Genomic DNA, 14,642 nt, shown 5'->3' on the forward strand with positions numbered 1-14,642 from the left:
CTAGCTATGAATGGAAGGAGCTGATTGTGACCGTGCCTGCAGTCGCCTAAGAAGGCTACAACGAGAGACTTAACAGCCGTACCTTCGACTACACCATCCATCAACCCACCAACCCCTCCAGCCAACCACAGGTGCCATCCACCACGGGTTGTCGGGACCCGTCTAGCCTAGTTGCCAAACCCAGGGGCCAATCTACGGTCGCCCGCCCGCTTTTTCCGCCAAACCGTTGTTTCTACTCTTTGCGGAGAGGAACGTCTTGGTTGTGGCTCGAGTTCTGGCCAAGACAGGGACCGACTTGACTGGCTTGACTGACTGACTGATAAGGGATAAGGAACTGGCTAACGAACCAAACTGGTTACCAAGTCGACGGCATCCCTCCCCCCTCCCCTCCTTCTGTGCCTTGCGTCATCTTGGCCCAAGAACCAACCCGGGTCCTACGGGTCCAGCCGTGATCTGAAAATCCATATCGATCTTGTGGGCTTGTGCTAATGAGTGTGAATCCGCATTTGAAGCTGGACATGGACCGCGTGGAACGCGAGGACGAGCGATGTAGCTTCCTCCAGGCGTGTTCACGACTCGATCAGCGCAATATCTTCAACTTGGTGGACGGCGGCGAACGCTTGGACATGGCCGATACCTTAGATGACGTGGGTCAGAACGGGCTCCACTTTGTGGTGGCCACCACGCATCCGGACGAGAAACGACAGGCTAATCTGGTCAAGTATCTCTTGAGTAAGGGGGCGGACATCAATCAAGCGCGAACCACCGACGGCTGGACACCGCTCTTTCTAGCTGTCATGTGGGGCCGGGCCGAGATCGTGAGCCTGCTGTTAGCCCGCGGGGCCAAGCCTCGGATCACTGACCAAATGGGCATGACCTGCGAGGATTGGGCTCGGGCCTATCGCTTTGACAAAATCCAACAGCTTTTGCTTCATGCGTGAGTATCCATCCGAAGGGTTATGTGCATGAAGCCCACCCAAATAATAGTGATAAGCTTATTTTTTTCTTTGCAGGCGTTCCAAATTGCCTCATTCGCGGTTTTCTATTGTCACTCAGGGCCCCCCGTTGCAAAATTTAGGCCCACGAAATAGCCTCGGCAGCAACGACACCTTGTCAGAGTCCAGTCACAATAGTCAATCGTCGGAGGACTCCTCGCTCTCGACACCCTCGCCCTCTAGTACCCCGGGGGCGAACTCGCACCCCAGTGAACCCTCTCCGACTGAGGCTTGCCTTTTAACCGCTCAGTGAAGCTGAGTCGGGATTGGCCCTTGGGCTATCGATGCCCCTATCAGACACATCGCCAGTGCGGCGGGTCGCCTCTCGCCTGTGTACATAGTCCCGGCCATATGTAGCTCATGGGCATCGCCCCGTTTTGCAATCACCGCGAAACGCGGCCCAATGAGCCGCTAATCCACCTCTTCATCTCCTCCTCCCCTGCATCCTCCTCCTGCCCGTTCCCTGATCCTCTTCGTTAGCCTCGTTGCCGAGATAATGGTAACTGCCCCGTGTAATCCGATCGTCGCGTTCAATCGCTTGTATGCATGTTTGGGCCGAATCTTGGTCAATATCCATTTTCAAGCCTTTATATCTTTTGTACCGTGACCGGACCCCGTGACAACCCCTTGACTCATTCGTAATTTGAACCGATTGGTGGACCAACGCATGTATGGAAGATCACACCTCAAATGTACCTAGCCATAGTATCTCGCGTAGATATCTTGATGTTCCGTGGGACACTTTTTTTCCCCCATTTTGGGGGAAAATCCTCCTGTCTCTTGGCTCCACTCCCGTCCCCTTATTTTTGAGACAAAATGGTAAATTTGTAACATCTCAATACAACTGTGAGGGTCAACTTGTCAAAAAATAATTGCAATTCCGGTGAATCAAACGAGAACAAATAATAGAGACCTATTGTATTAATTATCAAAGTCATGCATACGCTCACCAGACTTTATTTTTTGAAAAGTAACTAAATTATGAATCGAATTGCTGGTAACAGTAGATGATCTTTAAGAAAAAAACCAATCACCCTATTTATTCAATCGCATCCTCTTTGAAGGAGTGATATATCCAGTCCTTAATGTGACAATGAATACAAAGAAAAACTCTTTATCGTTGAGAATAGATTCCATTTTAATTTCATTCAAGAAAAACATGCCTTGATCGAAATAAATGTTACACATGTTCTCCCTGCCTCGACTCATTCTCTGTTTAATAATCCGGATCCTCTTCCAAGTCGTCCAAAGGATCGTAATGATAATCTAAACCATCTTGGACTCCGGTCCATGGTTCTTGAAGTTGAAAATTGGTCTCGTCTTCCGCTGTGTAATCGTAGTCTTGCAAATAATCTGACAATGAGGATGGATCCTAAAAAGTGATAATTAATTAATCACCCTACTAGTCCCACGAGGATATTGAACGCCAACAGATGATTAATCACGAACCGCCAGGCGTGTGGAATGACTTTGAACCGCAACCATCACAAGATAGAAAATGCCAATTAGAGTGCGATTGGAAAGCATCTTCGGTTTGAACTAAGTCAAATGTCTTTCTCTTGTCAGAGTTCAGGATGTAGGACCATAAGTTGAACAAGATTTACGGCCTGGAGTCAGGTGTTGATTTGATCGGCAAGCAAGAGTGGCTAGTTTAATGTTTCTGTATTTGAAGCTAATGCGGCATCAGACTTCATTGGGTGATATTAGTTAGGAAAAATAGTAAATCATAGGATATGAGGGCGTGAACTCATGAAATACAGTCCTGGGCCAAGGCGGGCATAAGCTAAACACAGCACGGACGGTGAGCTTCCGATCCGGGGTGGGTAATAAAAAGGTTGGGACCATCTCCACACTCGGATGCACCCGGGAAGAATTTGCACTCATCACCCGGTGTTAACGGGAATGTCTGTTTCTTTCCATTTAATAGGCCGGAGCCGGGACTTCTGGCTTGTTATGCTGGACGGTTCGGAGGCCTTGGGCGTGGTGTCCGGCTTGCCAACCGCGAAATTTGAGGAAGGCGTCGAAGCCGTAGATACCCATAGCCACGAAAGCGAAAAAGGCGGCAGCGCCAAAGGCCGAATCATTGGCCGCATTAATGGCCGTGTCCAAACCTCCAGTTAGGAAGAAGAAGGCCCACAAAGCGCAGAAGATCATCTCAATTAACATCCAAGGGATGACGTGAAATTTTTCAATCACATGGAGCAGATAGAACAAGAGCAACGTGCCCGTGGTCCAAAACCCTGTCATGGTGACAAAGGCGAACCAACTGCCCACGGAGCGTGTGCGCCAATAGGCCGAGGCACACATCACACATATAAAGCCCACCAAGTCCACAATCTGAAACCGTGAACACACCCGACATCAGTCATGTCTGAACAGATCAACAGCGGGTCATGCCGGGCTCATGAGGCCCGGTCTCTGGCTCGACTTACCACCGCCGCCAGCTTGAGCATGCCCGGCACGCTCTTGAGGTAGGATGGATCCCATCGGATATTGGTCTGCAGGTGGGTCTCCGTCATTTTCATATCGTGCGTAGCCCCGGCGCCTGGGGCGGGTGGGGGCGACACGGGCTTACCCGAGCGAAATTCCATGATCACAGAGTGATCAGACCGGACAAATCCGGTGAATCACCACCCGCAGATGTCAACTCAAACACGGGATTTCACGGACGGAGCACCAATCAATCCAAGGTGAGGTTGAACCCACTCAGACGATCTACGTATCTACGGGTTGCCGTCAATGGGATGCGAGCGAGGCGTGTCGTCCAATGGAATCACACGCGATTGACACGCAATTCTTATTAGCCTAGGATGATGGGAAAGGGACTTTGACAATCGGGCTTGAAGTCTAGGTAGGGAGTGGACTCAGCCCAGGTACCAATGAGTAGGCCTGCCCAGGCAGGTTCCTGCCAGCCGACACCAGTGTGGTGAGGGATCAGCCCTGCCTTGGATGGGGCCTTAGCACTCCACCCGTCCGTCAGTCAGGCGGAAAATGCACACAAGTGCCGTGCCGTGTTGACTACTACACCGTTTACAAGAGAGAGAGGAAGGCGGGAGACAACAAGACGTAGGCCGAGCTAGTGACCATACAATAAAGATGCTTCATAAACATATCTTTAAACGTATTAAACAGGGTTGTTACCCCATGGCAACTCTGATTTAGTTTGGCCACTTTTCCCGTTAGTAGCCATGTACAGAAAAGGAGATTCATGGAATAATGTAGCGTCGCCCTGATCTTGGGAATTTTGTGGCCGGAGAATGACTTCCATTCCACAGCAGCTATAAACAATGGAAGAAATCAAAATTTGAAAGAAGATTTTACGTATGAAAATAGTCAACCATGGTAGCTGAGTGGTCTAATGTACCCGGTAGAGGCACGACATACTTTCCCAGAAAGCGTGGGTTCCAATCCCGCCTTCGGAGAAAACAATAATTCCTTGGGGTTTTTAGTAACTCAAGACTGTTTTGAATAGAGCCACAATAGCTGAGTGGTGTAAAGTACCCAAAAGAAGCACGGCATACCTCCCCTGCTGAGGGCATGGGTTGGAATCCCGTCTTCGGAGAAATCCCTCATTCCTAATTTGGAGCTCACTGAATTAAACAAACGCATTCTGGTGTGCTCTTGTTCTCATCTCCTAAAAGTTTAGAACCAAGGTGTGACTACCTACCTTTCTCGTTCCTTGGTTGCTGTGCACGTGTAGTGTTCGTGGTAGTGCTCGACTCAGCGGACATCTCGACCCAGCGGACAACTTGACCCAGGACAACCCGACCCAGCGGACATCTCGACCCAGCGGACAACTTGACCCAGGACAACCTGACCCATGACAACTCAACTCAGTACAATAACTAAATGCAACATTTTGACCAAAAAGAACATGATTATGGAGCAAAACTAAATCTTGATGAGTCAACATTTGATTTGCATGCCAAGGTGTTTGCATCAGTAAGTCATTAAATAAAAGATCAAGCTTGATTAAAACATTATAAAATTTGATTTTCACACCATGATAGATTTAAACATAACTTGCTATTAAAGATCAATTGATGAATTATTTTTACTATTTTTATTATGTTTTTTTTCATCACAGTTTCAATTTTGCTCCATAAGAATGAGCTATTTGTCCACCTTTGAACATCCCATCTTCCTATTGTACTTCTCAAGGCCGAACTTGAGAAGCTTTTGACACCATTTAGTGTGGTCAAACTGGCAGCATTTTCCTTCTTCAGGACAAGGCTGCTTCCGGCAAACAGGACAGACTGTTTTATCAAAAACTGTCTTTCCTGCTCTATTTCAAGAGGAGGTACTACTTCAACCTCTACATTGGTCAAATCAGTCGACTTCTCAACTACTGGGTGAGCTTGTTGATCAAGCAGCACCCTAGTCTGATTGACCCAGACAGCTAAAGCCTCCATGATATAGGGCTTATTGACTACGGAAGGATCCTTCCCTGCCAAGACCAACTCCAAAAATTGTCTAGCTTCCATCATGAATGTAGAGGAACTATCAATTAGCATCAAACTCAAGAGAACAAGAAAAAGAGGAAAACTAAAAGGCCAGGCAATCTTGTCTTGAGATACAAGACAACAAACCAAAATAGGAATAAAATACCTCACATCAAACTTTTTTTTTAAGATTAAGCTCTGGCTCTGCCAGTTGAGCTATGATATAACCCAGCTTGAACTCAATGAGATTTTAGCACTGTTACCCAACTGATTAAACATATTATTATTGAGGGACTAGTGAGCAATGAATCAGTTGATGTAGTTTATCTTGACTTTACCAAGGCCTTTGACAAGGTAGATCATGGCCTTTCAGTTAACAGGCCTCATGAGATTGGGATCCAAGGCAAGGTTCTCAATTGGCTAAAAAGTTTCATTTATAGTAGGAAGCAATGGTTAAGGTTGAGGGATCCCTTAGTGATGTGCATGATGTCAATCAAGTCAGGTGTTCATTTTGGGTCCTCACCTTTTCATCATCTTCATTGCTCCGCTTCAGAAGCTTGGTAGTAGTAATGTCAGTATCTCTTCCCATGCTGATGATACAAAATTGGTTGCTGTTAGGAATGGTCAGAATTCCGGTTGTCTGGTAGAGGTCCTAGACCAAATCTACTCTTGGGTTGCTGTGAGTAACATGCCACTGAATGGAATAAAACTTCAAATGGGTTGACGCCATTTGATGCTCTACTAATGAAGGGTAGGTAAAGCTTTTCAAACATGTGGTTGGATATATCACACGTTTAAGTCCAGAGACATTATTACAATTCTAACTCTATACAAGTTGATTGTCCAGCCACATCTTGAATATGCCTTGCCGATTTGAGCTCAAACTGCTTGGTTGGAGTGACTTTTCTCTGACAAGCCCTCTAGTTCAGCAGGTTTGCAAAAGCTTGCGCAGGTCCAAAGATGTTTCACTAGGAACATCACAGAAATGAGAGAGCTCTCATATTGGGAGAGGTTAGAACAGTTGGGATTGTACAGTATACAGAAAAGGTATGAAATGTATCTGATTCTGTATGTTCTCAAAAGCATTCATGAGCTTTTTCCAAACCCAGGATTTAGGGTCAATTCTAGTGACCGTGGAGGCTTAATGTGCGTTTTGAGAGCACCTTCAAGCCCTCGAGAATCCAGGCTAGTTAAAACAAGGAAGTCCAACTGTCTTCTTTCTCGGGCTCCTTCATTGTTCAATTTGCTCCCTTCAAATTTACGTATGTAGGGCGTATGTTGGCGTTGATCCAGTAGCAGGATTTAAGTCAGACTTGGACAAGTTTTTGACTACACTTCCCAATCAACCTTATATTCAAGGGCTAGCCAGATCAGCCAACTCTAATTCATTGGTCGATCAAATAATATATTTAAATAAAAGTTAGGTAAAATGAATGCATTTCTTGCCTTGAACTGCTGGGATTCCAATCCAGGTAGCGGTAAGAAAGTCCAACAAAAAACTACATTCAAGGACCAGCTTGGTCTGCCAACTCAAATTCGTTGTTAGACCAAACACCATATAAAAATGAAAAAGTAATGAAGAGAGAAATTAAAACCTTCCCTGCAGAGGTTAGAGAAGCCCGTGAAAAACCCAAATATAAAAAAGTTGAACAAAATGGAAAAAAAATCGGTGCATGAATCTTCAGGTAATGAATGAATCAGTTATCAGTTTCCAGAGGATGGCTAAATAATTCATTCTTTACCCTTAAATGTGTTGTGCTTTGAGAGGGCATAACTTTAGATCCAGTTGCTTGATTTAGCTGAAGTTTAAAATAAGTAATCATTATAACTCGGGACTAGTCTCACTTGTGGGAAAATACAATGCGTTCACTCACTTCCAAAACGTTAATTCTAGACTGTAGCATCTCCGTCCATATCCTAATGTGCAAATTAAAGCATATTTTCAAGTATTCTCAAAGACCATTGTGACACAGCTCAAAAAAGTCTAGACTAATTAAAGGTTGCAAATCATTGAACTTCAAACTGAAGAGAAGTGATGTAAATGAATTTGAAAGCACATACAAGCTAATTGTTTTTTGTCATTTCAAATCTTCACTCACAAAAAAAATCCGAATATCATACAAATATTATTCGCACTTGACCTTTCCGTTTGCAAAATGAACGCTAAATAATGACATAATTATCGTAAACTGAAAGTGGTATTATTTATGTCAAATCAAAATTATGAAGTTACGGAAAAAGTTTCAGGTTCTGAAGCCATGAAAATTCAATCAATGATTAAGCTCTTTATAAAATTGCTGCAATTTTAGATTTTTATGAACATTCTAATCTTTGACACAAATATATCTACTAGTAAAATTAATTGATTAAAAATGTTTGACAATACTCAAATCTGACGGCAAGATTTTTGAAGAAACATGAAATAAAGATATAACTTTTAAGGATTTTGTTTGCCATTGTCATATTGTATCATGATCATATTTGGCCCATGGCAAATCAAAAGTGCGACTTCAATCTCTCAGATATTAGCAAATTCTATCCCTAATCGGTTCTGTGCTTTTTATGTATTCACCATGAACCTTAAAAAATCCTGGTTACTAAATTATGGCTGTTTTACGGGTCTATCATAAGAGAAGATTCGGGGCTCTCCATAATGCCCCACTTTTTGGCTTTGAAGCAAAGTAACCAGGGATGAGAAATTATTAAAAGCCATTTTCTACCACCTGGCAGAAATTGGTGGTAGAAAATGGCAGAAATTGGTCCAAAATAAGTGGCGAAAAATGGCAGAAAATGGCAGAAAATGGCAGAAAATGGCAAAAAATGGCAGAAAATAGAATTCTTTGTATTATTCTAAATCATCTTTTTCTAGTTTTTACGATCACTTCCATTAACTTTTAAGCCTACCTGTATGTAGTTTTGACACGTTGGGATGGGTATTTTGCATCGAATGTGAGATACAACCAATAAACGTCATTGGTGTGTGATCGAGTTTGAATTTTGCCACCGCAATCGATTGGAGTCAGAGATGCCACTTGACCAAAACGTTTTGAAGTCAAAATGACGACAATTGCATTTAAAAAAAGTTATATCGCATTCAATAACCATTTTGATGAGTGTGAAAAAAGTGTAAGTGTTGTGGCTAGGCCTGGGCTACTGCAAGTGGTCTATGGATACTGTTATCAATTCAGTCAACCATCAAACAGTATTAATATTAATATTGACGGAACATTTTGCATTTCAGCCAATGCTATAGCAATATGCTTTGTACCAAAGGACACTTGAAAAACCTATCCAACCCATATGATCCTTTTTTGTCTTTGACATCTTTTAGAATCAAGATCGGCCATTTTTGACCACCTTCAAACAATTTCTGCCATTTTTTGCCACTTTCTGCCATTTTCAGCCACTTGTGGCAGAAAGTGGCAGAAATTCGATCAATCTCAATTTTTCCCATCATTGCATGTGACGCATCACGCATGTGAGTCTTGTTTACATTGAGTGGTCCTCTCAATGAGCCTGATACGCCTGATATTTCAATGAATTTCAATGATAGCAAGTTTCCTTACAACACGTTTGCAAGGTGTTTCAATCGTGGCTTTCAAGGTTTTTAAAGCGTACATTAGGCACAAAGAATGTGCCAAACAATCATGAAGCCTAAGTATGAATCTAATCAATCCTGTCTTGGTTGCCCTCGGCTTCTGGACGTCAAGCTGTTTTACCTAAGTTTCAGTTTTTTTTTCTACGGTTGTGGGTTTGGTTGCAGAGACAACTTCGGGCATTTTCAGAACAGAATTGGGAAGGTTGCGTTTAGTTCTTAACTTGATGGAGTACCCATTAGTTGCCGGCCCACCTTTACCTACGTCATGGCTCTTCATTTCTGTCCCCCTTATCTTTTGAATTGGGAGCCCTAACACAGGTTCTTCCAACTAAATAGCTGATTTTCCGGTTCAAAAACCCATCACTAATCATTACAAGTACCATATACTACATATTTAAGTTACCAGGAAATAGCCAAGCCAGAGGTTCAGTGATTTATTTTCGTTCTTGCGCTAGCAGACCCACGGCAAAAAAAACATTTCCGAGTCTCTCAGCTGACGTAGCATAGTTCTTTTGTTTTCTCGATCGAGGGAGTAACGAGCGTAACGAGGAGCGAGTGTCCGAAAGTCCGAAAGTCGATTGAGAAAGCCTTATCTTCTTGACTCGTGTGCCCAGCTCTCGCTGTCTCGCTGTCTCGCTGTCTCGCTGTGTCGTTGTCTCTCCGTGTGTCTTGCCTTTGCTTCCTGCCATAGCCTGCTTGGTGGACCCGTCCCTCCCTCCCTCCCTCCCTCCACCGCGTCCCATTATTTCAGTTGTCATCCTATGATTTCTCCCAATCTCTTTCCCCCTGTTTGGATCCAGTTTGGATGACGTCCGGTTGACACTGGCATTCGTTACACTACTCACTTGATTGCCCCTGGGTTTTTGGCCGTTCAATGGTCCTCTTGGCCCGTGCTGTCTGCCGCTTGACGCTCCGTTCGCTCGCGGCTCCTCCCTCTTGGTTCGGGTCAGCCCTGGCCTTTAGCCGTGCGTCCGCCTGTGCTCGATATCGCGGAGTGGTGGCCAATACTTCGGCTATCTTGAGCCTGTTTTTGAGCCGGTGCGGTGGGTTGTCCCAGAGTTCCATGAGTTTGACCAGGGCGTCTAGTGAGAGTGAGAGCAATATGACGGAGGCGGTGAGCCAAAGGGTGGAGGACGTCATCCAGTCGGCCTCGGATCAGCGACAATATCGCGCTTTGAAGTTGACCAATGGTTTGCGAGTGATGCTGGTGTCCGATCCGGAGACGGAGAAGGCCGCCGCCTCGCTCGATGTCCATGTGGGTCACATGAAGGATCCCCGAGAACTCCCGGGATTGGCCCATTTCCTTGAGCATATGCTCTTTATGGGCACCAAGAAGTTTCCCAACGAGAACGAGTACAGCAAGTTTCTGAACCAACACGGCGGGTGCTCCAACGCTTACACGGCCAGCGACCATACCAACTTCTACTTTGATGTGACGAGCCAGCATTTGCCGGGGGCGTTAGACCGGTTTGCCCAATTCTTTCTCGAGCCGCTCTTCACCGAAGATGCCACGGAACGCGAGGTCAAGGCGGTCAATTCCGAGCATGACAAGAACGTGGCGTCTGATTCTTGGCGCTTGCGGCAATTGCAGCAACAGTTCTCGGATCCGGAGCACGACTTCAACAAGTTTGGTACGGGCAATTTGGACACCTTGTGGAACGGACCCCGAGAGAAAGGACTTGATGTCCGGCAGGCCTTGCTCCAATTCCACGACCAATGGTACTCCAGTAATATTATGACCTTGTGCGTTTTGGGACGAGAAACCCTGGACGAGTTGGAGAAATTAGTCGTGCCCCTCTTCGCCGGCGTGGTCAACAAGGATCGGGAGGTGCCGTTTTGGCTGGATCACCCGCTGCGGGATCAAGATTGTGGACAAATTACGTACGTGGTGCCCATCAAAGACTTCCGCGATATGCATGTTGTCTTTCCTATTCCTGATTTGCGCCCGCACTACAAATCTGGACCTAGTCATTATGTGAGTCACTTGATTGGCCATGAAGGCGAAGGAAGTTTGCTGTCGCTATTGAAACAAAAAGGTTGGGCCAATTCCTTGTATGGTGGACCGAAGAACGGGTCCAAAGGCTTCGCTTTCTTTATCATCAGTTTGGAACTGACTGAGGAGGGACTCGAACATACGGACGAGATTATTGGACTGGTTTTTCAATACTTGAAGATGCTGCGGGAGGCTGGCCCGCAGAAATGGACTTTTGACGAGAGCAAAAGCATCAACGATATGAGATTCCGATTCAAAGACAAAGAGAGTCCCATCAACTACGTGGAGTATGTGGCCCAAAATATGCAATACTTCTCTTTGCCAGAAGTTTTGTACGCCGACTACGACTTATCCGAGTGGAAACCTGAATTGGTGGATAGGGTGCTGGAAAATCTCGTGCCTGAAAAGACACAAGTGTCCATCTTATCGCAAAAGTTTACTGACATTGCCACTCACACGGAAAAATGGTATGGCACCAAGTATCACACCGAACCCATTCCGCATGAGAAACTTAACCGTTGGACCAACGAACCCGTTGATCCCGCCCTTCGCCTACCTCCGCCTAATCCGTTTATTCCGACTGACTTTTCACTGGCTCCTAGAGAAGAAACCAACCTACCTCATCCTGTCATCATCAAAGACACGCCCTTGTTCCGAGTTTGGTTTAAGCAAGACGATCAATTTCTCTTGCCCAAGAGTTGCATCTACTTTGAGCTGCGCTCGCCCATGGTTTATCTGGATCCTCATCACGATAACATGACTCGCATGTTTGTCCGCTTGCTCCAAGATGACCTGAATGAGTTTGCCTATGATGCCGAACTGGCGGGTCTCAATTATCGTATTAACAACACGAAAGCCGGCCTCAATCTGTCCATTAAAGGCTACAACCAAAAGCAAAGCGTCTTGTTGGAAAAGCTTGTTTCTCGTATGGCCAATTTCAAAATCAACCCGGATCGTTTCAAACTCTTGAAAGAATCGTACGTGCGATTGTTGAAGAATTTTGACATGGAACAGCCACATCGGCATGCTGTCTACAATAGCTCAAGTGTTCTAGTGGATAGAATCTGGATGACCAATGAGCTTGTTCAAGTATTGGACGAACTGACCATTGAGGCTGTTCAGGACTTCATTCCCAGGTTCCTTGCCAAGTTGCATATCCAGTCCTTGATGCATGGAAATATGACAGAGGCGCAATCCTTGGCTTTGGTTGATCTGGTCGAGCGAACTCTTCAGATAAATGGCTCGGTACGTCCGTTACTCATATCACAAATGGTGAGAGATCGTGAGCTTCAATTGGAAGCTGACACTCACCATATTCTCACCAAGGAGAATCACTTCCACAAGAGCTCTTGCATCGAGGTCTATTTGCAATGTGGAGAAGTCACTCCCAAAGAAAAGATGATCATGGAATTGTTTGCCCATCTCATTAATGAGCCATGCTTCAACATTCTTCGAACTCAGGAACAACTGGGCTACATCGTCTGGAGTGGGAGCCGACGGCAATGCGGTGTTCAAGGCCTAAGATTCATCATCCAATCCGACAAGCACCCGAACTACCTTGACGACCGCATCGAATCCTTCTTGGCCTCCGTCCCAAAACTGTTGGAGGATATGTCGGAAGAGGATTTCAGTGCCAACCGAACGGCCTTGAAGGAGAAGATCCTGGAGAAGCCCAAAAGGCTCTCGTCCTTGTCCTACATGTACTGGGCCGAAATCGTATCGCAACAATACAACTTCGACCGTGACAACATCGAGGCCACCGAACTGGACCAAATCACGAAGAGTGAAGTTCTTCAATTCTTCGAGAAATATTTCAGTCGCTCAGCACCCAGGAAGAAGTTGTCTTGTCACATCATTTCCAAAGCAGAAGGTGGGGCTGGATTGGACCATCAAACCACTGAGGAGAAAAGGGAACGCGCTCAATCCATCGACGATTTGCTCATGTTTAAATCTAGCCGACCTTTACACCCGGTCCCCAAACCGTTTGTGGCTCCGGAGAACTTCTTGAAAGCCAAGTGTATGAAGTGATTTTCGAATTGTTAGTACATTCAGCCGTGGAAACAAACCAATTGAGTGAGTTGTATCATCGTTATCTCAGATTGTGACGTTTTGAAGACCTAACCTATCGTACTGAGTTGTGTTGAGTAACATTGAATTGATTATTTACTAGACACGAGATCAAGAAGAGTCTTAAAGACAAGATAACGCTCGACATTTGTCTGTTGTATTTACTCATGTAAACGCAAATAAAATGAATTCTTTCTGAGTCGAGTCATTTCCCCAGAGTTTATTTATAACATCTTAAAATGGGGCTCATCTTTTCTATTGGGATTTTGATAATTCTCCAACTTGGATTATCTTCTCAGGTAAAAACATCAATAGCAATTGAACGTTCAAGTCACCGGTTACATTGAAGATTGCCTTTTAACAGAATCTGGACGGACCATCTTCGTTTCTGTATTTTAACTGCTTGCGAGGGCGATCTGTGAACATCAAATTGGATGCACTGGACAGTAATAACTACCGTTTTGAGGATCTTGGTACTCATCCCGACATTCTGGAATGTTTTACCAAATGTGGATATCGAACCGGATTGGTACTATTCTCCAAATCACGTGAATCCCGCAATTGTGTCTGTGTCTTCCTAGAGAACAACCCAAACCAACTGATCTTGGAACAAGAATTTCATGTTGCTCCATCAGATCTCAGTGGGGACTGTACAATAAAAGAAGACATCACCGCGTGCTATATTGGACAAAATGATGCCTACTCCTTGTACTGCAATCAGGAAAGAACACTATCCAAGGATAGAACCTTTTGCGACGAAATCAGTGATGCTGGCAATTTCAATGATCCGGCATGGATGTCTGGGAACTTTGGCGAATGGAAGGAACATATGAATGACTTTCCAAAATGCGTCAAAAGAGACCACATCCAAGTCTGGGAACCCAGCTTCATTTTGGAGGATTTCGAGATATCTGATCCTGTAACCACGTGTCGCGAGAAAAGTGGAAATGCCAAATATTTCATGATTGGCTTCGCACAGGATGGTCAGACACGAACCTGCATTCCAGCCGAGACTTACGAATCATTCACTTTTCCAGACAGAGTGGGTACTGGGATTGTTTTGAGTACAGATTGTCAACCATGTTATCCGGGGGATTTTAAGACGTGCGGTTCGCCACAAAGCTTTTCTATTTACTGCAACTCGGACGAATGCAAAAGCTTCCAAGTTCAAGATACGCATTATTACTACTTTGGATGTACCGCTAAGGTTCCTGATTGGGGAAACAGTGAGGGATTCTTTTTGGGAGAAAAGACCACATTACGGGAGTGTATCTCGAATTGTAGCATGTCGAGCATTCGGGATTACAATATTTTCATTGCTGCTCAACATGTCAATGACGATGCAACGGAAAGCGAAGCGAGTGTGGAATGCCGTTGTTTCAACTTTAGAAACGATGCACCACATTTGGGCTTACACTCCAGAACCAGCATTGAGGGCTGCGAGCGAGGGTGGAGTCCACCAGTGGGTGGTCCAGCGGGCAATTTCAAAGATCGGATCCTTCAATACGCCGTCTATTGTCACAGCGGTATTTGCTCGAGCATATTGC

The 14,642-nt window shown here is 45.1% G+C and overlaps 4 protein-coding genes across 4 annotated transcripts; 3 read left to right on the forward strand and 1 right to left on the reverse strand.

Annotated features, from left to right (window-relative positions):
* Positions 1-2,186, forward strand: LOC131885761 (histone-lysine N-methyltransferase EHMT1-like). The gene is made up of 2 exons (XM_059233911.1): positions 1-937; positions 1,014-2,186. Exons 1-2 carry the CDS (start codon positions 489-491, stop codon positions 1,246-1,248), a joined length of 684 nt encoding a protein of 227 aa, XP_059089894.1. The 5' UTR covers positions 1-488; the 3' UTR covers positions 1,249-2,186.
* A 452-nt stretch (positions 2,187-2,638) lies between these two features.
* Positions 2,639-4,024, reverse strand: LOC131885762 (CKLF-like MARVEL transmembrane domain-containing protein 4). The gene is made up of 2 exons (XM_059233912.1): positions 3,428-4,024; positions 2,639-3,332 (listed from the first exon to the last, which is right to left on the reverse strand). Exons 1-2 carry the CDS (start codon positions 3,584-3,586, stop codon positions 2,916-2,918), a joined length of 576 nt encoding a protein of 191 aa, XP_059089895.1. The 5' UTR covers positions 3,587-4,024; the 3' UTR covers positions 2,639-2,915.
* A 5,531-nt stretch (positions 4,025-9,555) lies between these two features.
* LOC131885755 (insulin-degrading enzyme-like) lies at positions 9,556-13,299 on the forward strand. Its single transcript, XM_059233899.1, has one exon. It carries the CDS (start codon positions 9,910-9,912, stop codon positions 13,054-13,056), a length of 3,147 nt encoding a protein of 1,048 aa, XP_059089882.1. The 5' UTR covers positions 9,556-9,909; the 3' UTR covers positions 13,057-13,299.
* Positions 13,260-14,642, forward strand: LOC131885757 (uncharacterized; the record flags this gene model as incomplete). Its single annotated transcript, XM_059233901.1, is given in 2 exon segments — positions 13,260-13,394; positions 13,460-14,642. Coding segments are annotated over 2 exon segments (1,243 nt in total), but the record flags the coding sequence as incomplete, so codon positions are not given.

The sequence above is a fragment of the Tigriopus californicus genome, chromosome 8, assembly GCF_007210705.1.
Source record: "Tigriopus californicus strain San Diego chromosome 8, Tcal_SD_v2.1, whole genome shotgun sequence".
NCBI lineage: Eukaryota > Metazoa > Arthropoda > Copepoda > Harpacticoida > Harpacticidae > Tigriopus > Tigriopus californicus.